This window comes from Lepus europaeus, chromosome 10 (genome assembly GCF_033115175.1).
Source record: "Lepus europaeus isolate LE1 chromosome 10, mLepTim1.pri, whole genome shotgun sequence".
NCBI classification, from domain to species: Eukaryota; Metazoa; Chordata; class Mammalia; order Lagomorpha; family Leporidae; genus Lepus; species Lepus europaeus.
The window spans coordinates 39,548,390-39,572,914 of record NC_084836.1 but is presented as its reverse complement, the minus strand read 5'-3'; the positions used below and the strand labels follow the sequence as shown (position 1 = coordinate 39,572,914).

The following is a 24,525-nucleotide window of genomic DNA, read 5'->3' as shown; positions in this document are numbered from 1 at the left end:
TTACTTATCTGAAAGCACAGTTAAGTGAGAAAGAAGGTGAGATAGAGGAAGATCTTCCATCCTTTGGTTCACTCCCAAAGTGGCTACAACAGGCAGGGCTGTGCCAGGCTGAAGCCAGGAGCTTCTTCCTGGTCTCCCATATGGGTGCCGGAGGCTAGGCACTTGGGACTCTTACCAGGGCCCATATGAGATGCCAATGCCGCAGGCTGTGGCTTAAACCACTGTGCCACAGTGCCAGCCCCAATAACAATTTTTAATCCCTCTCTTTGCGGTTTACTTTACTTTTCACTCTTCTCCGTGAAAGCCAGATTCGCACAAGCTGAAAAGAAGCCAGAATGCCCCTCTCCCTACACACCTACCTGCTCTCCGTGTATCAGTACTCCAGTTTCTCCTGTCCTTGAGCCCCTCCATCCACTGCAAGATGGGGCCAGTCCTCATCCCTACCCAAACTGTTTTCCCCAAGATCACGAGCATGGATTTGTTTACTTCAGCTTATTCTTATGTCCTTGCCTTATTTGCTTACTCCTTAATATTTTACTCGGGGGACCACTCTACCTTCCTGACATTTTCTTCAATTGTGTGGTCCAGTATGGTACCCAGTGACCATATGTGGCTATTTACGTTTTATTACTGTAATTACAATTGAACAAACTCACTTCCTCAGATGCTTCAGCTAAATATGGCTATGGAACAAATCAAAGTGACTAACATGACTGAGGAGCTAAATTTGACATTTTAGTTCATTTTAATGAATTTTAAATTTAGATAGCTACCTGTGGCTGGTGGTTACCACAGAGAGCAGCTGGAATGCAGAACATTGCCATTGTCAGAGAAATTTTTACTAGACAGGTCTGCTCTAGAGAAGAGGTTGAGAAAGCTTTTCTTTAAAGGTCTGGATGGTAAATGTTTTTGACTTTTTGGGCCAATAAGTTCCATTGCAATTGACTCTACTGCTACAGAGCCAACCAAAGTAACTGCAGAGAACATATATAAACAATCAAGCATTGCTATATTCCAATAACATTTTCTTAAAGATTTATTTATTTGAGGGGCTGGCGTTGTGGCTCACTGGTTAATCCTCCACCTGCGGCGCCGGCATCCCATATGGGTGCCGGGTTCTAGTCCTGGCTGCTCCTCTTCCAGTCCAGCTCTCTGCTGTGGTCCGGGAAGGCAGTGGAGGATGGCCTAAGTGCTTGGGCCCTGCACCCGCATGGGAGACCAGAAGGAAGCACCTAGCTCCTGGCTTCGGATCAGCGCCAGCCATGGTGGCCATTTGGGGGGTGAACCAATGGAAGGAAGACCTTTCTCTCTGTCTCTCTTACTGTGTAACTCTGTCAAATAGATTTAAAAAAAAGATTTATTTATTTGGAAGGTAGAGATAGAGGGAGAGACAGAGAGAGAGTGAGATATTCATCTGCTGTTTCACTCTGCAGATGGACACAATAGCCAGGGTTGGGCCAAGCAGAAGCTAGTAGCTTCTTCCAGGTCTCCCACATGGGTGGCAGGGACCCAAGCACTTGGACCATCTTGTGCTGCTTTCTCAGGGAGCTGGATTGGAAGTAGAACAGCTGGAACACAAACTGTCGCTTATATGGGATGTCGGCATCACAGGCTGCGGCTTAATCTGCTGTGCCACAGTGCAGCCGCTCTGATAACATTTTACCTACACAAATAGGCTGTGGACAAGATTTGGCATTTGGGCCCAAATTTGCTGAACAATATTGTAAACCCTTTTAAAATATTATTTTCATTTATTTGAAAAGCAGAGAAATAGAGAAACAGAGATCTTCTATCTACTGGTTCATTCTCCAAATAGCATCCAACAGTTGGAGCTGGGCTAGGCTTTAGTCAGGAGCCAGGAGTCAATTCACGTATCCCATATGGGTGGCAGGGAACCAAGGCCTTGAGCCATCATCTGCTGCCTTCCAGGGTTTGCGTTAGCAGGAAGCCAGGATTGGAAGTAGAGCTGGGACTCAAAGACGGGGACTCTGATATGGGATGCAGGCATTCCAAGCAGAGCTGTAAGTCACACACTTGATACCAGCCCCCAAAACCTTGCTTTCTTTGATATCCACTTCTCTCTCACATTTCTCTGAAATTTTCCATTTTCAGTCTTTGGTATTGTTCATATTCCTTCCTCTTTTCCATCTTCATTATTACCACAGCACTTCATTATTGCCAAAATAAATCTCGAAGCAGTCTCCCTCCTATTAGATCCTGCTGTAGCCCATTTTACCTAGCGCTTCACAACTGTGCCTTCATAACTCACCTAAGCCAGGTTCTTCTTCTGTAAATGTGGGACAGAATAATAGCTGGACACAGTTATGGCAAGGGGTCAATGAAATGTCTTGAAGATTATGCTCTTAGAAGGAGGCATAGAATACGCGTCTTAATCCATCAACACAGGATAGTGGTAGATACCTGAGCCCGACTACCCAACATCCAGTCTCAGTATATTACTCATGTCATGTGACCCTAGGCTAGGCCGCTAAGCTCTTCTGACCTGTTTCTTGTCTGTAAAATGGTGGTGGTTTTGGCACACTTAACTCTCAGAGAGCTTATGGATTAAATAAATTTTTGGTTAATGCTCATAGCTTTGTCTTGTTATCAAGTATGTTCCATGTTGTTGGCTTTTTAGAAATTTATAGGAAATGTAGAGAAGGATTATCTGTACATGTCTCAGGTTGGAGTTCTAATGTTTTGGTCTTAAAGTCCAGGCCTTTACATTACAAGTATATATTAAAAGGTTTGTGGAGGCCGGCGCCGCGGCTCACTTGGCTAATCCTACGCCTGTGGCACTGGCACCCGGGTTCTAGACCTGGTTGGGGTGCCGGATTCTGTCCTGGTTGCTCCTCTTCCAGTCCAGCTCTCTGCTGTGGCCCAGGAAGGCAGTGGAGGATGGCCTAAGTGCTTGGGCCCTGCACTCGCGTGGGAGACCAGGAGAAGCACCTGGCTCCTGGCTTTGGATTGGCGCCATTTGGGGGGTGAACCAACCGAAAAGGAAGACCTTTCTCTCTGTCCCTCTGTCTCTCACTGTCTAATTCTGCCTGTCAATAAAATAAAATAAAATAAAAAAGGTGTGTGGAAAAATGGAATTAAAAGGTACATTTGAGACAAAAATATTTTGAATTTCATGTGTAGTTTTTTTCATATACGCATTTTCTCATGAATTTTTAAGGAAAACATGCATGGATTTCAAAACTTTGGCACTCAAACTTTTAATTCCACTTTCTATGAAATTTTGAAGTAACCATGCATATGACATTCTTTTAACACTTGCCAGCTCCTTAATACCTTCCCTGAATTAGAATTAATCTCCTTTAGCTCCATGCTTTGATCATGCTTAGTTTATATTTCAGTCAGTAAGTTTGCCACATTTTGCTTCTTATTATAGTCTGCAAACTGGTCTTCACTCAGAGTGTGGAACACATTTCCAATTACGATTTTTCCCATCCCTTCTTAATCCCAGGTCTAATCAACAAAATTATTGTTGGATTTACTTCATTGAAACACTTTGGAAGAGAAGTGTTATTTTTTAAATTTTTATTTATTTATTTATTTTTTGACAGGCAGAGTGGATAGTGAGAGAGAGACAGAGAGAAAGGTCTTCCTTTTTGCCGTTGGTTCACCCTCCAATGGCCACTGCGGCCGGCACATCTCGCTGATCCGAAGCCAGGAGCCAGGAGCTTCTCCTGGTCTCCCATGCGGGTGCAGGTCACAAGGACTTGGGCCATCCTCCGCTGCCTTCCCGGACCATAGCAGAGAGCTGGCCTGGAAGAGGGGCAACTGGGATAGAATCCGGAGCCCCAACCGGGACTAGAACCTGGTGTGCCGGCGCCGCAAGGCGGAGGATTAGCCTGTTAAGCCATGGCACCGGCCCTAAATTTTTATTTGATGGCGTGGAGGAGAGGGAAAGAGAGAGGGAGGGAGGAAGAAGGGGTGGGGGGAGAGAATATGAAGCTTCTGTTTGCTGATCCCTTTCCCAAATGCATGTGACAGCTTGGGCCAGGGGGATCCAGGAACTCCATTCATGTCAGTTACAGGGGTGGCAGGGACCCAAGTATGTGAGCCATCTCCTGCTGTTTCCCAGGGTGTGCATTAAAAGGACCCTGCAAGCAGAGGTGGACTTGATCCTAGGTACTCGGGTAGAGAATGTGAGTGTCACAAGCAGTAGCTTAACCTGCTGTGCCACAGTGCCCGCTCCCAAAAATCATTATTGGTGGATAATATCAGGAGTTACAATCTCTTTAAGGCTGTTTATGAGAAAGCTTTTTTTTTAAAATAAATAAATACATAAATAAATAAATATCTTTATTACTATTTTGAATGTAGATAATCAAATGTAACTTTAATCTTTACTTTTTTTCCTAACATGTTGGCTTTGGTTTTATTTAACTTTTGAAAAAAGTGTATGAACTACTTGTTTTAAATTGTTATGAATTGAAGACCCTATTAGGAGTTTGTCAAGGAAAGAAAAGACACTAGTATTTTAGGAAGGAAGCTCATATGAGAAGATAAATTGTCAGTTTGGACTTCCCTGTTATTTAAAATTAAATATTTAAAAAGTAATAAAGTAAATATTTAAAAAGCGCAGGGAGAATTATAGCATTGTGACTACTCAGTATGGTGTGTTGGAGGACCATTTCTATAGTTATTTCAGGAAAAGTGAATTATGAAAGTTTCTGAGTTTCATATGATAGGCCGCACTGACAGAAATATTAATTTGTGTTATTGGAATGAGAAAAGGTAGTGAAATTGAGGTAAACATTTTGTACTTGACCATTTCAATTTTCTGTAGCTGAGCTATGAAAGTCACAGATTAAGTGCCATCAATTTCTTCCGCTGGAAAAAGTATTTTTGGTAGTGCTGGAGTTTTATTGCCTTTTAAAGTATATGAACAAGAAGTATATATTTAAGTTACAAAGAGGGTGGTTTTTGGCCTGGTGAGTGAGATACCAGTTGGGACTTCACCTATGTTCCGTGTTGGAGTACCTGGGTTTAATTTCCAGCTTCAGCTCCTGATTCCGGCCTCCAGCTATCACTGGCCCCGGGAAGCATCATGCAGTGGCTCAATTGGTTGGAACCCTGTTGCCCACGTGTGAGACACAGGTTGGATTCCTGGCTCCTGGCCCAAGCACTGGTTATAGTCCTTGCTGTTGTAGACACTTAACACGTGAATCAACAGAGCAGAGTGCCCTTTTTCTACTTCTGATTTTTCTCCCTTTCTGTCTGTCTGCCTCTCTAATAATAATGATAAAAAAGAATTAGTCTACAGTAAAGGGCAGGTTGTAAACTGATGAAGCCAAGGTAACTTCGGCTGGCTGACAAGGTCGCAGCAGAAGGTCTTTCTCAGCAAGGTGTGAGAAGGAGAGCTGTGGTCCTCTTGGTGGTTTTAAGTTTGATGGGAACTACACTCTGCGTAAGCAAGCTGGACCTTCCTGGTGGTCCTGCTAATGATCGCTGTATTCCTAATTTTACAGAAGAGCACTTAGTCTCATAACCTCCAAAATGTCCATTGCCTTGTAGAATTTTGATCAAGCAGAATGTTAGTGTAGAAGAAAGGGCCTGCTTTGAGCTTGGGGCTTCTAGTAAAGATTAGATCAGGAAGGTACTATTCTAGCCTATGTAGCCAATTTCTGCATAGTTCAGCAGCACTCGAGGCCTTGGCTTGTGTGGGAAGCCTGTTATCTTGCACCTGTCTGTGATTGTTACCCATGCTCTGAATATACCCTTGAAAATCAAAAAAATTGTAATTAGAAAAAATGGACAACAGGCTTTTCATTGTAAGAAGAAAAAAAATCATTATGTGGCTTATAATATAAAAATAAAGTCTGGTGCTCGAAAGCCAGAGCCATGCCATTAGCCTTGCTGTGAGTGTCTCTCATTTCTTCGAGCGCCGACACCTCTCACACCTTGGGGCCCCTGAACTGGCTGGAGCTGGTCTCCGGCAGTAAACTGGTGGTGATGGGAAATTGAGGAGAACAGAGAATTAGAGAGATATTTGCTGACAGTTTCTCTTTGCACCCAGAGTTCAAGACAGCCATGGAGCATATTGGGCTTTCGCTGTCTTCAAACCCCTTTGGACACACATCCACATTCACTGAGTTGGCCCAATGTGGAGGCCAAATTCATGTCCCAGGGAAACTTACTTGATGAGCAAGGCCTAAGGTTGAGCTAAAGTTAATATTAGGAAAGACAGAGAATATTCAGGTAGGCTAAATTGAAGGACAAAATCAAATGTGAGCAAGATTGCCTTCCAAGGCTGAGGCCAGGCTTTTATGTGAGATGTAAGCTAGCAGGCTGATTGAGAAAAGGGTAAGATGAAATAGAAAATTATCTTGAATAAGAAGTCAGCCTAGAGGGATTGGAGAGCTTTGCCCACTGCAGGTTCCCTTCAGAGCACCCTCTGCTTCTCAGAGCTCAGGCTCTAGTGTGTATCTGTCAGGGTGTGCCTCTGACTCCTTGTTAAGGACACGGAACCTTAGTGAAGAGTGATGGTGTGCTGACAACTACTTAAAGTTACTACCATTTCATTTGCCAGGAATATGTATCTCTGCCTTCTAAGTTATAGAATACGACGTTTTTGAAGTGTTTGTGTTTGTCAAAATTGATGGATCTTGGAGCCTGTGCTGTGGTGCAGCGGGTTAGAACCCCGGCCTGCAATGGACCCTAGTTTGAGTTCCAACTGTTCCGTTTCTGATCCAGCTCTCTGCAATAGCCTGGGAAAGCAGTGGAGGATGGCCCAAGTCCTTGGGTTCCTGCACCCATGTGGAAGACTCAGAAGAAGCTCCTGGCTTTGGATCAGTGCAGCTCCAGCCATTGCACCCATTTGGGGAGTGAACCAGAGGTTGGAAGACCTCTTCCCCGCTCCCGCCTCTTCTTTCTCTGTCTCTCTTTGTGTCTACCTCTCACTGTAGCCTATGAAGTCAGCATCCCATATATGTGCCGGTTCTAGTTCTGGCTGCTTGATATCTGATTCAGCTCTCTGCTAATGGCCTGGGAAAAGCATGGAAGATGGCTCAAATACTTGGGCTCCTGTCTGCCACTTGAGAGACCTAGATGAAGCTCCTTGCTCCTGGCCCAGCGCTGGCCTTTGCAGCCATCTGGAGAGTGAACCAGCTGATGGAAGATCTCTCTCTCTTGCTTTCTGTCTATATTCTCTCACTCTCTGACTTTCAAATAAATAAATCTTTTAAATAATTAAAAAAAACATAATGCCTCAGGATAAATTAAAAAAATGGAATTTCCTTTGGTTCATAGGGCTGAATATCCCAGGTTGAGGGGCTGCATCTGGTGATAACCTTCTTGCTGGTTCGTGGCAAAAACTGGAAGCCCTTTGTGTCTCACCTGGTTGCTTTGACACTTCTTATTAAGCCACCAGGTTTCATTTGTGAGGATTCCACTCAGATAATTTATCTAATCCTAGTCGATTAATAAAATGGCTCACAAAAAAACCTCTCAATTAGACTCTGAAATGAACTCAAGCTCAGAGGCAGGCAGGAATTAAAAAGGGGACATGGATGTTTGGATGTTTAATTAGGACATAAGCCATACACACTCCTCTCCTACACACATAAACACACACACATTTACGCATAAGTCACACTAAGTTTTACTGCCTACCTCTAAATGTTACAGTTGGATTAAATTTCCATCTTCTTAATACCTCACAGTGGTGGTTAAACTCCACCTTGTATTTCAGAGGGGCCAAACTATGTGGAAACTGCTGCACTTGTGTTATTTTTGTGGTCATGTCACAGACCAGAGCAAGCCACGTGGCCATGCCTCACTTCGTATGACTAGGAGTGTAATTTTAAAAGTGCCTGGGCCACTGCGATCATGGTGGCCAGCAGAAATGAGGATTATAGGGTTACAGTAGGTCTTTCTTCGTTATTTGAAGCCTCTGTGTAAGTTTTTACTGTTGGCTGTTGTCTAGCTGCTTGCCATTGACTCTGGTGAGAAAATCGTAAGAAAAGTTTATGGTTTAGGCTGGTGCCACATCTCACTTGGCTAATCCACCGCCTGCGGCGCTGGCACACCGGGTTCTAGTCCTGGTTGGGGCGCCAGATTCTGTCCCGGTTGCTCCTCTTCCAGTCCAGCTCTCTGCTGTGGCCCAGGAAGGCAGTGGAGGATGGCCCAAGTGTTTGGGCCCTGCACCCACGTGGGAGAACAGGAGGAAGCATCTGGCTCCTGGCTTCCGCCCGGCTGTGGTGGCCATTTGGGGAGTGAACCAACGGAAGGAAGACCTTTCTCTCTGTCTCTCTCTCATTGTCTAACTCTGCCTGTTCAAAAAAAAAAAAAAAGGTTTATGGTTTAAAAGTTTCTTAAAATTTGGATGTTGAAAGTGTAAGAAATCATTTTTTATAAGAAAACTTAAAAATGATGTTTCTACTCAATCTTTTTTTATGGTATTTATACTGATTCTGGAATAATAGATTCAGTCAGTTAAAAAGCCAAGTAAACTAGACTATTAAAACATGTAAAAATATTTAACCCACCATTCAATATGTAAAATCAATAACACAGAAATTTTATTATATAAAATGTAGACTACACCTTTTCCATTATTGCTCCTAATTAAGAGTTTACCTTTATTAATACTTTGCTGTATTTTGGTTCATATGCCTTTCTGTGCTTATATATGACACATAAACATGCAAGCAACTTGCTTTGGCTAAGTTAATGGTTCATTTTATACATTGTTCCATATGATAATTTTTATTGTCTTAATGATTTAATGGTGCTGCATAAAATTCAAAATCTTGATAGACACTGATGATAAGCCTTCCTCATTTATTTGCTCACCCTAGTACATGTGAACGTTGATTTCTCCTTATTCTCACTAACACTGTGTACTATATCGTTGCATCAATTTGATAGGAAAAATTACATCTTATTATTTGAACATACATTTTCTTGATTGCTCCTAAGATTGGCCATGATTTTTAGTACTTACCATTTTCAATTGATATCATGTAAAGATTTGTCCCTGTTTTGTATTGATTTATGGTGTACTTTAAATATATTACTGAAGTTGCAAATATAGCTTTTCTCTTTATATATGTTGAAAATATGTTCTTTCCATATCCCAGCCTTGAATTGTGTGTTTTGTTCCTTCCCTCCTCCTTTCTTTCCTTTTTTCTTGTGTGACTATTATCTATCTATCTGTATATTACCTATTTATCTATATGCATACACATGAATATGTTCATCTAAGTGTCAAGATGCAGGTATCTTAGTGGAATATATTTCAGAATCTTAGTTAAGTTTTTTCTTTCCTGGTCAATACAAGCAAGTTTTGATTACCAGAGTTCCAGTTGGCGAAGGAGAGAAGATTTCCAGGTGTTAATAGTAAGTAGGGTTTCTAGGTCTTGGGTAAGTTACACAGATAAATCTTCTACATGATCACCCATGCAGAAAGTCTTCCCATCTCGGAAAGATGCATTCTAGGCCAGTAAAACTTAGTGTGACTTATGTGTAAATATGTGTGTGTGTGTCTATATGTGTAGGAGAGGAGTGTGTATGGCTTATGTCCTAATTAAACATCCAAACATCCATGTCCCCTTTTTAATTCCTGCCTGCCTCTGAGCTTGAGTTCATTTCAGAGTCTAATTGAGAGGTTTTTTTGTGAGCCTGATCAGGGTTTATAGTTTCCTCAGGAATGTGGATTAATCTGTTGTAGATGTATAAATTTTTCTGTATTTTCTTTTCAAAACTTAACAATATATGAAACATTATGGATTTGTTCTATATCAGTATACTTGGATCTACCATGTCTTCCATGACTTAGGAATTTAGCAATTACTCTGTTCTGCTTTATAGATACAGAAATTTTCCACTATCCTGAACTGGTGGTGGCACCTCTGCAGGTTGTTGTGTCATTGCTATCAATTTAGTTTCAGTGTTACATATAATTTTTCTATTGTTGAATTGGAATATGCGGTACATTCAAATTTTTTTAAGCTTTCAGTGGAAGGAATTTCTTTTAGGGGGATGAGGTAGGATAAAGAACATGAAGACTTTGATTCTTCTCAACCTGAAAGTTGAGTTGAAAGGTAGAACTATTCATAAGACTACTGACAGAACATTCCAGTGGTTATATCCAGAAACTATGTAACCATGAAAAAGAATCTGGTATAAATTAGATTTAATATTTATGGGAGGAATGGAGTATCAAAAATGAATGTACTAAAGATTAATCAAAAATTATGCTTGGAAAATTGCTAGTTGATAAATAAGCATAGTTGTATTTCTTTATCATCTCACACATGTAATTTAATGCATATGTATGATGTGTAGTATATAGCAGATACTACATGCAGATTTCATATATATGTATACATTATTGGACCACTTTAGGAATCAATATAAAAGACTACATCAGAAGAGGATAGTCAGAATTATTCCTGGGGAAAAATGCAAAGGAAAATAATCTTAATGAGTACATAGAAATGTAAAATATTTTTATGTCAGGAAGCATCATTAGTTAAAATTAGTGAATAAAATGAGAAAATTATTTGTAACTCTATTAGACCACAGGTTCAGTATCCTATATAAAGAGCTCTTAAAAATTGTTAAGACAGTCTACTTAATAGCAAAGTACCAAACTGAAAACTATTTTTCACTTTTCAAATCAAAGAAAATTGAACATAATCTGTGTTTAGAGGAATATGATGAAATGGTCATTCAGGTAATGCTGATGGGAATGTAAATTTATTCAGTATTTCCAGAAAGCAATTTGATTATTCAATTTTAATGTGTCTATGTGTTTATATGCACATTTGATTGCAGAAATCAAGCCTGCAAATGCGATAAAATAAATGCGACAAAATAAATGCGACCAACATTCCTCTACAGGAAGCCTTATCCTAGGATCATATAAAATAATGAGTATTGTGAAAGATAATCTGTAACAATGTTAGATTAGCTTTCTTATTGAACAGCTGTTAAATAGAAATTATGCCATCATCAAGCATGATTTTTGAGAATGTGTAAGACCCTTGAAAAATGCTTGTAATGCAATCCTAAACACAGAGACAAGATATTAAACTATCTAAACATTAAGTAATAATTATGTCAAAAGAACAAAAGAAAATACTCCAAAGCATATTTTCTAATTTTATGTAGTAGCAGTAGTTGTTTTATACTCTGCAGAGACAAACCATTTAAAACCTGCCCATTAATATAAAAAGAACCTTGGAGAGACAGCACATAGAAGGTATTCAATTGACCTTTACTGAAATGATTTGACTTAAAATGAAATAAGAATTTTGTCATAATATAGTAATCAAATTCCTGAGCTGGGATGTCCCTTGCAGATCATTTGGTTCAGTCATATTCTGTAAATCAATCTCTTAAGTTTAGCCAATTTATATTGGTATAGTCATTATCTGTAACTGCTTCTAGAGTTGTATTAATTTCCTATCTCTTAAAAAAAAAGTTCTCCTTGCAAGTCCTTACCCATGTTTGGATTTTTTTTCTTGCCTGCTCCAAATGATATCTTTAAATTTTAGAAATTTAAGGATGTTCTTTATATAGACAACCCTGTGACATCAGTCATTTCACCATTAAGCTAATCAAAAGTTGCAAGCAATTGGAAAAAAATCGAACTTCTTAATGAGTAGTGCCTGTGTAAGTCATGCTCTGCAATGTTGAGGGGCTTAGGGGTGCAATGGCGGCGTCATAGGAGTGCTCCTTGGAAGGGCTCTCCAGCACAGTCGGGATGGAGCGCTGGTGGGCGTCCAGAGCGTGCCACACTGTCTCTGCGATGTACTGGTTGATGGGGATGATGCCAATGTTGTCCTGGTTGAGAAACTGCCACAAAGTATCTTTGATCTCAGTGATGGTCGTGTCCTTCTCCACCACCAGGAAATTAGGGTGGTGGTTCTTGTTAAGCTCCCCGATGCGGCTTAGCAGGAAACCAGTCACTGTGTCCTCTTCTTTGATCACCGCCATCAGTTTTCCCCTCCCTGCCATGCTGGTCATGACACAGAGAGGCAACTTAAGGATTTGGAAAAAGGAATTCGGTCTGGTGGTCTAACATAGGGATTAGAGCTGTGTTGTAAATCCTTAGACAGGCTCATTTAGATATTTGTGCAAATTTACAAATTCCCAACAATACTCCAGAACCAATTCATGTCCCTTAGCCCCCTGCTGCTCCTGCTGCCACATTCCTTTGGGGCGGGTGTGCCCATCCCTGGCCTGTGTGAGCAGAAACTGCAGCCATGCCTCTAATTTCAGGGGGGTGTGCCCCCCTGAGAGGCACTTATGCAGCATCTCTACCATTAGGTAGTTGGGCTGCTCTGAGTAAGTTACTGTTATCAGTCTGCTTGTATGTAAAACAAGGTTAATAATAGTACCAACCACATAGGAGAGCGTTATGTTTTGATAAAATGAGACAGTACACATAAAGTCATGGCCTAATAAATGTCTTTTAGGATTTCTGGTTTTGGAGAAAAATAGAGAAAATAACACTTCTCTCTATTATTCTGCTAAATATAGTAAAAGGAAACAAAGACATTGTATAGATCAAATACACATGTGAAGATTCAAAGGTCTGGACATTTTGGGACATGAAGAATGCCATGTAATGAGCTCCCTGGGTTTTCTTTATGCCTCAAGTATACCACACTGAATGCTGGGGTAGTTGGCAATCCAGAAACACCGAGTAGTGCAAACTGAAAAAGCCCTGACCAAAATGTTCTCTCTGTGGCAAAAGAACGAAGAAAGGAGCCACTTAGCATGGCTGAAAACTGAGTTAATAATCCCTGTGAGCCGGCCAAACACTTCAGAAAGTAACCTCTGGCCCCAATACCATTCTCCTGTAAAATACAGTTCTCTTAGTCAACACCTGATGGAGATACTAGACATCTACTCCTTCCAGGCTGTAACATGCCCCGAGCATCACCGTCTTCTCTGGGGTTATCAGGTAAGTTTATGTGAGAAGTCAGAACTTTGATGCTGATAAAGAGGAAGGTGAGCAGGATGAAGGTTCCTCCTCCTCCTCCCCATTACAGGATGATATTGTGGAAGCCTTGTGAAGGCCTGAGCTTGCACCCTAGTCCATCCATAATGAGACATCCTTTAGCTCTAGAGAGTAATAAAGACAACTAGTGATGAACTGAAACTTACTATCCCTGTAATAATGAGTTACCTTCCTGCACACTAGCGCAGTGTCGGAGGAGGCTTGCTAAAATAGAAGTCTTAAATAAGATCTCTAAATAAACCCCAGAGCCTTCAACGAGAAAAAAAAATCAATAGATGCCAGCACCGAGATGAAATAGACATTAGAATATCTGCCAAGAATTTCAAAGCAGCCCCATAAAAATAGTTCAATAAACAATTATGAACATACTTGAAAGAAATTTAAATCTCAAAAAAGAAATTCTCATTGAAAAAATGAAACATATAAAGAAGAAACAAATGGAAATTTAGAACTTAAAAATATAGTAACTGAAATTAAAAAAAAACATAGACTCCAAAACGGAATGGGAATGACGGAGGAAGGATGTTGTAGACTGGAAATCCATCTGGACGTCTAAAGACTTCGCTTTTAGTATGACTTTGTCTTAGTCCTCACCAAATGCCCTGGCCATTATTATTTTGAATGTTTAAACCTTTTTTCTTGGTGTCTTGGTTAGTTATGTCACAATTAGACTATTTGAGCAATCACAAAAATATTCACAAGATAGAACAGTTACCATTTACGTTCATGCATCTGCAGGTTTTCGTGGGCTGATCTGGATGGGCATGGCATGGCTGGGAGTGTTAGGTCAATTCATGTAGATAGATCTGGCCAGGCTGGTCTCCCTGCTTCTTTTGGTTTATCATTTTACTTACAGATTCTCATTCTGGGTTTCATACAGAGGAGGCAGTAGATACACCTGGGAGTCTCTTTCCCTGGAGAAGGTAAACGTGCAGAAGAAGCAGCCCATTCATGCAGGTAGTTCCCTCTGTGTCATGTCTGCTGACATTGTGTTAGTCAATCCAGTACGAATATGTGAATGAGCCCCAAATCAAGAGAGATGTTCTCCACTCATCAAGCATGGGGCAAAGGGAATAAAAATATTTTTAATGGAAGTAGGATAAGAGGAGGAAGTAGTATTTTTGAAGGAATATCCGATCTATCACACTTGGGGTTTCAGAATCATTGCATTAATTACGCCTTTGCTGTGCTGTAGGCATTAGGTAGCCACGTTGAGTTACTGAAGTGGATAGGGTCATTTGACCTTGAATAAATGATCCTTCCTCCTGCTGTCTTCTGCATCTATTCTTCTTTTTTTTTTTTTTGACAGGCAGAGTGGACACAGAAACAGAGAAAGGTCTTCCTTTGCCGTTGGTTCATCCTCCAATGGCCGCTGCGGCCGGCGCATCGCGCTGATCCGAAGCCAGGAGCTAGGTGCTTCTCCTGGTCTCCCATGGGGTGCAGGGCCCAAGCACTTGGGCCATCCTCCACTGCACTCCCGGGCCATAGCAGAGAGCTGGCCTGGAAGAGGGGCAACCGGGACAGAATCCAACACCCCAACCAGGACTAGAACCTGGTGTGCCGGCGCCGCAGGCAGAGGATTAGTCTATTGAGCTGCTGCGCCGGCCTTGCATCTATTATTTCTTAATGCTGCCCTTGTATCCTCAGTTGCTTTTAATTTGTTGCTTTATTTCACACAGGACTCTTTGAGTGATGACCTGAAGGTGATATTATGCTATTTAACAGGACTTTTTCTTTTGGTTTCAATATATTTTTGTATTCACATTGTTCTGATTTGGGTGCTCTGATATTGCAAGAAATGGACCATTATTATACTTGCACATTTTATGTAAATCTCCTCCTTCTAAGAAAAGTGGCAAATGTAAAGTGCTTTTTAAAGAAAAATTAGCTTCATTTCCTTAAAAAGTATCTCAATGTATCTACATGGTAACTAGGTTTCCAAAGGAAGGCATTGATCAAGTAAGAGGTAAAAATACTAAGTTGCAAAGGGTTTTAAAAAACTAATATTTTTATGTGCATCTCCATTCCTTATTCAGATTATGAAGCATTTCAAACATGTAAAAAAGTTCATTTTTCATGCAATTGGTAAGATTGTATTTAATGGAAACAAACAATACATACAGCTGTTTTAAGGAAGAACTGAATTTTGCAGTAAGTTTGCAGCCTATACCAACATTTCAGTCATGTATCTACCATTTACCCTCTCATAATCTCTCATGCCTCTGAGCTGCCCTTATATACGATTAGCTTCATCTACCTAAAATATATTACTTTGGTGCTCTGTACTCTAGTTTGATCTCGAGCAATAAAATCCATGAAGTTGTCAGTTTGAAGTGTGAGGTATATTTTTTCTAGTGCACATCAAAATAAATACATATTTATTAAAATAAAAATACCCTGTACCATCTTAAATATTTAGTTTACAGCTATCATTACCTGGCATACTGTGCACTGAGAAACACTGTTTTAAGGCCAGTTTTGTCAAACTAGAAATATAGTAACTTGGTTAAACAACTCTGTACTCTGGAAGGAATCATTCATTTTTCTTTTCCAATTACTTTCTTAGTATTTTGTTTTTTTATTTTCCAGGTTTGTGGAAGGAATGCTTAACATTTGTTACAATGCCGTTGATCGTCATATTGAAAATGGTAAAGGCGACAAGATCGCTATCATCTATGACAGTCCTGTCACAGATACAAAAGCAACTATTACCTATAAAGAAGTCCTGGAGCAGGTAACAGCAAAAGTTTCCCTGTATTGCGAGTCACATAGAAATTACTTGAATAGAATGCATTCTTATTGTGTAGACTTTAATTCTCTAAATGCTTTGACTTGTTACCATGTTTTCCTTTTGATACATATGGAGAGTAAATACAGATTTATAGCCATTTTAGATAGTTTTTATCCCTTTAATATACACCTCACAGTACTGAATGACATTCATTTCCTGGGAGAAGTAAGTAAATCTCAACAACATGGTTCTGTTTGATCTCCATCTGCATTACCATCACCTTCGTGCAGCTGCTGCTCATTCTTGTACTGCAGAAGCAGTCTCTAAGTGCCTTCTGTATTACCAGCCGCTGCTCATGGCCAAGGGGACCTTGGAGATTCCTTCCTAGGAGTCTGTGTACTTCTACTTGAAAACTTCTTCTTTAAAAACTGCTAGTATTCAAAAAGACATATCCAGACTTTGGCAATGGATAAGACACTTCAAAATTTGCTCACAGCATCCCTCCCAAGCTTCAGTTCACAACATTGCTGGCAGTGCAAGTGACTTTTTTTTTTTTTTTCACTCTGAATGTCCTGTCATTCCCTCAGATGCTCCTGGTCTTCTGCAGACTTTCATTTCTTTGCCTTATTAGCTCTTTTTTGGTTATTTCCCTCCTGTGGAGTTCTCAGATGGATTATGGTATTGTCATCTGAGTTATGAAATTATTTTTCTTTTAACATTGGGATAGATACAGGTTCTTCTTTTAAAATAAGTATTTTTTTAAAAAAAATATTTTTCTGAAAGGCAGAGATGCATAGAGGAAGGGGAGGGAGAGAATGAAAGAGAGTACTTCTTCCATTGGTTGACTCCCCAAATCTCTACAATAACAGTCTTGGCCAGATGGTAGCCAGGAGCCAGGAACTCCATCCAGACCTCCCACATGGGTGGTAGGGGCCAGAGAACTTGGACCATCTTCCACTGCTTTCCCAGGTGCATTAACTGAGAACCACATGGGACGTGGAACAGCAGGGCCTTGACCCAGCACTCATATAGGATGCTGGTGTCACAGGTGGTAGCTTAAAACACCCTGTGCCACAATACTGGCCCCAGATAGAAGATTTAAGAAGTAATTACCAAAGTGTTTGCGCTGTGATAGGTGTTGTTTTTCTGGGAAGACATTTGTTTACATGTGATTTAAAGAAAGATGGTGGTACAGGGTAGAGTTTCTCACCCTGGGTGCTACTGACGTTGTGGGTCAGATAATTTGTTAATGGAGGCCATCATATACATTGTAGGATATCTGGCAGCTTCCCCAAGTGCCCACTAGATGCCAGTAGCACCCATCCCTCACTTGGGATGAATGTGATGTGTCTCTGAACATTGCTGATGTCCCTTAAGTGGCAATACTGGTTAAGCAGAATTTGTCATGCTGGGTCTGCAAGCATTCGATATTTGAAGGCTTTTTGAAATATATTCTCTTCTTTTCCTTTTTGAACTCATTTAAGGGTTCTATTTGCTTTTTAGAAAGTGTGCTAAGGGGCCGGCACCGTGGCTCACTTGGTTAATCCTCCTGCTGTGCTAGCATCCCATATGGGTGCCGGGTACTAGTCCCAGTTGCTCCTCTTCCAGTCCTGCTCTCTGCTGTGGCCCAGGAGGGCAGTGGAGGATGGCCCAAGTGCTTGGGCCCGTGCACCTGCATGGGAGACCACGAAGAAGCACCTGGCTCCTGTCTTTGGATCAGCGCAGTGCCGGCCATGGCAGCCATTTGAGGGGTGAACCAACGGAAGGAAGACCTTTCTCTGTCTCTCTCACTGTCTAACTCTATCTGTAAAAAAAAAAAAGTGTGCTCAACTCTCCCAGATTTCTGAAGTTATGTTCTTTTGGGTCAGAAGTGTTCTTGTCTAGCCTTGTAAAGAATTTCAGGAAAGGCAACTCAGGCAAAATAATTACCCCTTCAATCCTGAGTTGCAAATCTAAGAGAAATGTTATCAGCCCACTTACTCAGGCTGAATATCAGCAAGAAATCACAACTTCATTGTGAGGGAAGACAGAAGAACCAGGCTTAGAAAAATGGCACACTTTGTGGGAGAAAGGGCAGCAATATCCTCAAATTGTCTGCTAATTACACCTGCTGCCTTGAATCAGCTCTTACGGGGTGACAGTGCCAGCATCTAGTTGGCCAAACTTAGGTCACATACCCAGAATACCAGGGAGTGGAGAGGAACTACCTTGCTAATTTTTGATTGGATTGTAGAAATTGGGTCCTGCTTCCTTCAAAGATTCAAACAAGGAGATTTTCAACCCAATAATAGAGTTTTTGTTAGTATTTTAACATTTTAACTAAAATACCTGAGCGCAGCATCTTGGGAAAGTAAAGGTTTGTTTAAGCTTATAGTTAGGAGATTACAGTTCATGATGGGGCTGTCCCCCACACTGGCATCTGTGGAGGTTGGTCATTGCAGGTGCAGAGGACTGGTCACATGGATAAGCCAAGAAAGAAGGAGAGCAAGTAGGCAGAACTTGAATTCAAATAATTACCCTCTCACAAGAACTGACTGAGAACATGCCTTCAATGACCGAAGCACCTCCCACCAAATCCACCTCTCAGGCTCCATAGTTAGATTAAATCTTCACCGGTAATCAATCCACCATTAGGACATTAAATACCTGCATGAGTTTTGGGGCAAAAAGTCCTAACCAACTCCTAAGAGTGTTCAGTGTTGAACAGTAAGACAAAACAAAGCAAAACAAAATAATCCTGGGAATTTTTTATATGCTTTTTATTGTTCTTTGAGTACTGTGACAGGGACCTCGTTGGGACTGAATATGGAAGACTCGTTACCAAATGAGATTGCTGTTCATTTTGGGCTGTATCCCATTATAGAGATAATATAGATTCCCTGAAAAGCTATTATACTCCATGTTTCATATTAGCTATGCATTTTCAGCTTTTAGAAGAGGTTTAGTTTATGATTCAAAACTGCTGAACTAGGATCTTTTTACATTTTACTTGTTGATGTCTTTATTTAGTGGAGCATTAAGCCTCTGACTGTAATGTTAATTAAAAATATGTTAGTGCAAAAACTAAAAAAAGGGAAAGAAAAGAAAGGGAGGGAGGAAGAGAGTATTACTGTATTACTGTATTCTTAGAATTGTATCTATGAACTACTTTGATTCTGTTCTCTTTTATTAATATTACATTAGTGAAGACAAAGTATCATAGAAAAACCTATTTCTGTGATTTGGGCCTATTGCCATGGTCTCATTTTATGAATATGAAAGCCTTGTTTCTACTCTTATGTTAAAAGAAGAAAACTATTATAACTCATGTCAATATCAGGATTCACCTGTGAACCACTTAGATGGGAAAGAACTAAAAAGAGCACAGTAAGTCAGATTTTAATTGGTATATAGATTAGGAAGTTCATTTATATACTGTAAAAATATTACTTGCATCAATATGCTGGATTTGATACCTGCTTAAACACGAGTCTGAGAAAAGGCTTTGGGGAAATCTTCACTAGGAAGCATTGTCGCCATCTTTATTTTCTGTTTTTTTTTTTTTTTTTGTGAATTACATAAATGTATATGATAATTACACATGTATATTTTGCTGAGAAGCTTGTGTGGTAACTCATCCTGATTTTTAAATTTTGAATCTAGGCTCTTAAACTTTTTGATGTTTGTACTAGTGCACTGGTTTCAGTTTAGCTTGACATCAAAGTGCTTAAAAGAACTGTTTCTCTCATCTGCTGACAGCGTCTGATTCCCCAGGCTTTTCTTCTGGAAAGTACTAAAGGAAGAACTGTTAAGGAAGAGAGAGAGGCATTGTGTGCTACTTTGATTACCTGCTCCTGGTTCTCCTGTGGCCTTTGTTTTATTAAGTAGAGAAGACAGAGAAAGAGATTTAATAGGTGGTGCCATGGAGAGCAAACAAAGAGAAGTGCTTTTGTAACATTACTGACTTAATCTGCTCTGTTTGATTTCTACTGGGAGTTTCTTCTGCAAGGTGAAGCTTAATTAAGTTAGTTAATGTTTCTTTTTAAATTAGGGAACCCACTAATTTTAGGCTGAGTTGTCTTAGTGACTTGGAAGATGTAAAATGCTACAGAATGATTGAGAATGGGAGCTTTGCTAAATAAAATTGTTACCATTTATGTAGATCTGAGTATTCTGAAGAACCCTTCACTAAGGTTTTTATGTAGAGATTTCAGCTCCATTCAAGATCGTTTATATATTCAGCAAATTTTGTTTTGCATGCCAAACCTTGTTAGGAACAAATGATACTAGATAAATGAGCCTGTTTGCTATTGTCAAGGAGCTAAGAAAATATGTAAAATAGGCCATTTCAGTATAGCATAGGGGCTATGATAACGCTTGGGGTTCTGTTCTGTGGAAACATATGGAAAAGTACCGACTCAGCCAGGGATAAATAGAATCCTAGAAGGCTTTTACAGAGTTGGTGCCTGACATTGATCTAATTGCCTGCGTTCTGTTAGAAGTGTTTTTTTTTTTTTTTTTTCTCCAGATATCTTATGGTACAGGTTACCCAGATGTTATTTTCTCAGTGAAATCTTACAGGACTATACTAAATACAAATGTTCTTATCCACACTACTTCATGTATTCCTTTCTTGTTTCCTTTTTCAATTCAGAATTTATTCAATGCTATTCTTAATATTTTGCTAGTCGATCTTTTTTATTATTGTTTCCTCTTCTTGAATAAGTCCCATGAGGGTAGAGATTTTTGTTTCATGGAATGGTGCCTGGCACATGGTAAACATTTGTTGAATGATGTATGGATGAATGAATGAAATACCACTTGAATGTCTAAGTGATTCTAGCTATAAAAGAAGCACTTATGTTTAAATTACATCAGATGTGGGGAAAAAGGGACACTAACCCACTGTTGGTGGGAATGCAAACTGGTAAAGCCACTATTGAAGTCAATGTGGAGATTCCTCAGGAACTGAATATAACCTTACCATAAAACCCAGCCATCCCACTCCTTGGAATTTACCTGAAGGAATTTAAATTCGAAAATAAAAGAGCTGTCTGCACCTCAATGTTTATTGCGGCTCAACTCACAATAACTAAGACCTGGAATCAACCTAAATGCCCATCAACAGTAGACTGGATAAAGAAATTATGGGACATGTACTCCATAGAATACTATGCAGCAGTAAAAAAAAAAAAAAGAAAAAAAAGAAAGAAAGAAAGAAATCCAGTCATTTGCAACAAAATGGAGGAATCTGGAAAACATCATGAATTAAGCTAGTCCCAAAGGGACACATATAATATGTTCTCCCTGATCAGTGACAACTAACTGAGCACCAAAAAGGAAACCTGTTGAAGTGAAATGGACATTATGAGAAACAATGACTTGATCAGCCTTTGTCCTGACTGTCGAGGAACAACTTACTATTTTATTCCTTTTAGTATTTTTTGTTCTACTTAATACTATTGGTTGAACTCTGTAATTAACACACAATTATTCTTAGGTGTTTAAATTTAACTGATAAGTGATCCCTGTTAAATATGAGTGGGAATAAGAGAGGGAGGAGATGTACAGTTCGGCACATGCTCACTTGGACTTGCCCCTAATGGTAGAGTTAGAAACGTACCAGAGGATGCCAATTCAATCCCATCAAGGTTGCATGTACCAATGCCATCTAACTAGTCAAAGTGATCAGATTCAGTTCATAATTGATCATAATGATAGGATTGAGAGTCAAAGGGATCACATAAACAAGACTAGTGTCTGCTAATATTAACTGATAGAATGGCAGAGGTCCTAAACAGCACTCTGGCCTCAGAATCAGCCCTTAAGGCATTTGGATCTGGCTGAAGAGCCCATGAGAGTATTTCAGGGATGGAAAGCCAAGACACTCTGGCAAAAAAAACAAAAACAAACAAACAAAAAAAAACCTAAATGAAAGATCTCTGTGAGATCCCAGAGGAAAGAATGGACCATCAAAGGAGGAGGTACCTTTCTCTGAAGGGAGGAGAGAACTTTCACTTTGACTATGGCCTTGTCTAAATAAGATTGAAGTTAGCAAACTCAAGAGGTTTCCATAGCCTTGGCAGCTCATGACAAGAGCCTCGGGTGATTACTGATGCCATAAATAAGAGTGTCAGTTGTTAAATCAACAACAGGAGTCACTGTGTACCTACTCCCCATGTGGGATCTCTGTCCTTAATGTATTGTACTATGTGAATTAACGGTATAACCTGTACTCAAACAGTACTTTATACTTTGTGTTTCTGTGTGGATGCAAACTGTTGAAATCTTTACTTAGTATATACTAAGTTGATCTTCTGTATATAAAGATAATTGAAAATAAATTGATGTGAATGGGATGGGAGAGTGAGTGGGTAATGGAATGGTTGCAGGTGGGAGGGATGTTATGGGGGGAAAAGCCACTATAATCCAAAAGTTGTACTTTGTAAATTAATATTCATTAAATAAAAGTTAAAAAAAATAAATTGCATCAGAAATTAAACTGTATCATGTTTCCAAGTAAACTGCAATTTCTATCTGTGAAAAAATTTAATTACATTTATCTGGGAATCCAAATACGTATTTCCTTCTTGTATTCCCAACAGTTAAATAATAATATATGCATTCCTGGAGACATGAGTGTGTTTATTTTGTCTCTCTGCTTCTTAGCACTTTTTATGTTGGTAGTTACCATATTAATCCTTGGTGAAAAAAAGGTTCGAGTATGTGTTTGTAGGTGTATGCATATATTATTTGTGTAGTATTGGTTATTTTTAGCTGTAACTACATTGAATTCATTTTCTCCATCAATACTTAGTTTCAAATTTACTGTTGTGTGTGGCAAGCTTGTGTTTTAAAAATTTCATTTTTATGTGTTCATTCACTAAGAACGTGACCCCTGAAGGGCATTTGAGAATTTATAATGAATATATGTATATGAAGAAAATTGTTAAAGCTCACTGTGTACTCAATTTTTCATACTTAAACTGAAAGGAGCCTTTTGTTTTTACTAAAGGTAATTTTTGAAATAATTATGGTATTAGTTGTAATTATCAAAGTTGGATAATTTAGAGGAGAACATTAATCTGAAATCAAGGGCTATGTCCCATGAGAAGTCCCCCTTCCTACTTTTGCTCTTTAGGATGTTCTCTTCAGTGTACAAATGTCATCTTTTCAGAAATACCTCAAGCTAAAACAGTCTGATGTTCACTTGCCTATCACGTCAGTATCTCCATGAGCAAAAACGTAAAGTTCACCCAGAAGAACATGCAGAAAGTTCAGCCCTGTCAGTGGTGGTTTTGTTGAGGGATGAGAATACAGCCGTGCATATGGTACATTTTCTTCAATTTCCTAAATAATAAAAACTTAATTTATGTTATAGTCAGCTCTGCTCCGAAGTGTTTCTGTAATGTAAATGACCTTTTTCGTGCTTCATAAATTTATAATACTAGTATGAGACAGAAGTTACTGTCACCCTGGCAGTTTTCCCATAGGATGCAGTATTTCTGAAGTTTTATTGACATCTGCTTTAAAACAAGAAAAAGGTGTGTTGTGACTTTTGTTAGATTACTGCAAACAACATACAGCCATGGAATCTAATTAGGAGATAGAGCGTGTCAGGGACCCCAAGCCCCTTGATCTGTCTCTTAGTCATTTCTAACCCAGCCCCCACATGCTCACTATCCAGACGTCTAGACACCATCTGTGATGTTTACTTGCTCTTGAACTTTACATAAATTGAATAATACAAGACAGTCTAATGTGTGCGACTTTTTTCGTTCAACTTTGTTTATGAATTGCAATTATTTCCTAGCAAGAAGTGGTAATTTGGTCACTTGGGACAATGTTTAGCATTGGGCTTCTACAGATAATGCTGTTATAAATATGTTTGTGCACAAAGATGTGTTGGTGTTGTGCCCACGGAGTGAGATGACTGGTATGCACACATTAGGCCTGAGAAGATAGAGCTAAATAATTGGCCAGAGTGATTTTCCCAATTTATGTTCCTGCCTACTCTGATGAATGTATTTTGGTATTGCATTATGATTTTTAATTTGCTTTTCCTTGATGAATGGTGAAGTTGAGCTCCTTATCTTGTGTTTATTAGCCACTTGCCAGTCTTCTTTTCCAAAGTCCCATTCCCATCTTTTGCTCACTTATTCTTTTTTTTTTCTTTTTTCTTTAACTTTTATTTAGTAAATATAATTTCCAAAGTACAGCTTATGGATTACGATGGCTTTCCCCCCGCCCCCATAACTTCCCTCCCACTCTCACCCTTCCCATCTCCCGCTCCTTCTCCCATTCCATTCACATCAAGATTCATTTTCAATTATCTTTATATATAGAAGATCGATTTAGTATATATTAAGTAAAGATTTCATCAGTTTGCACCCACACAGAAACACAAAGTGTAAAATACTGATTCAGTACTAGTTTCTTTATCCAGTCCTCAGTTGATGGACATCTGGGTTGATTGCAGATCTTAGCTATTGTAAATTGAGCTGAGACGAACATGGGGGTCCAGATCTTGTATTAACAGTACCAACTGAGAGAAAGTATGGTTAACTGAGGTTACTAAAAAAGCAATTCAAATCAATTGGCAATCTACAAAAAGAGTTAAAGATTTTAAAAACTATTATTAAAAATGCTATATTGGTCTATTATGCTATGTTATATGTGTTACATATTGTATGTCCACATGGGGAAATTTTATTAAGAGTTTTATTTTAAATGGCTTATAGATAAGATTGTCCATATATTTAAGCTGCTAAAATCAATCAAAGATACATTTTAATTTGTGTGACCTGAATCTGTGTATCATATGTTTTAA

General features: G+C 39.4%; 2 protein-coding genes across 3 annotated transcripts in view; one reads left to right on the top strand and one right to left on the bottom strand.

The window, feature by feature from the left end:
- ACSS3 (acyl-CoA synthetase short chain family member 3) overlaps positions 1 to 24,525 on the top strand; it is a 353,512-nt gene that overhangs the window by 170,465 nt on the left and 158,522 nt on the right. For both annotated transcript variants that reach the window (XM_062203158.1, XM_062203157.1), the window contains one exon: positions 15,575 to 15,719. In XM_062203158.1, coding sequence (XP_062059142.1) covers positions 15,588 to 15,719 — 132 coding nt within the window. In that variant the 5' untranslated portion in view covers positions 15,575 to 15,587. The remainder of the gene's footprint in view (positions 1 to 15,574; positions 15,720 to 24,525) is intronic.
- LOC133767432 (V-type proton ATPase subunit F-like) lies at positions 11,614 to 11,976 on the bottom strand. Its single transcript, XM_062201853.1, has one exon. It carries the CDS (start codon positions 11,974 to 11,976, stop codon positions 11,614 to 11,616), a length of 363 nt encoding a protein of 120 aa, XP_062057837.1.

Coding starts and splice junctions, on each gene's coding strand:
- LOC133767432 (XM_062201853.1), bottom strand. CDS start 11,976: ATGGCAGGGAGGGGAAAACTGATGGCGGTGATCAAAGAAGAGGACACA.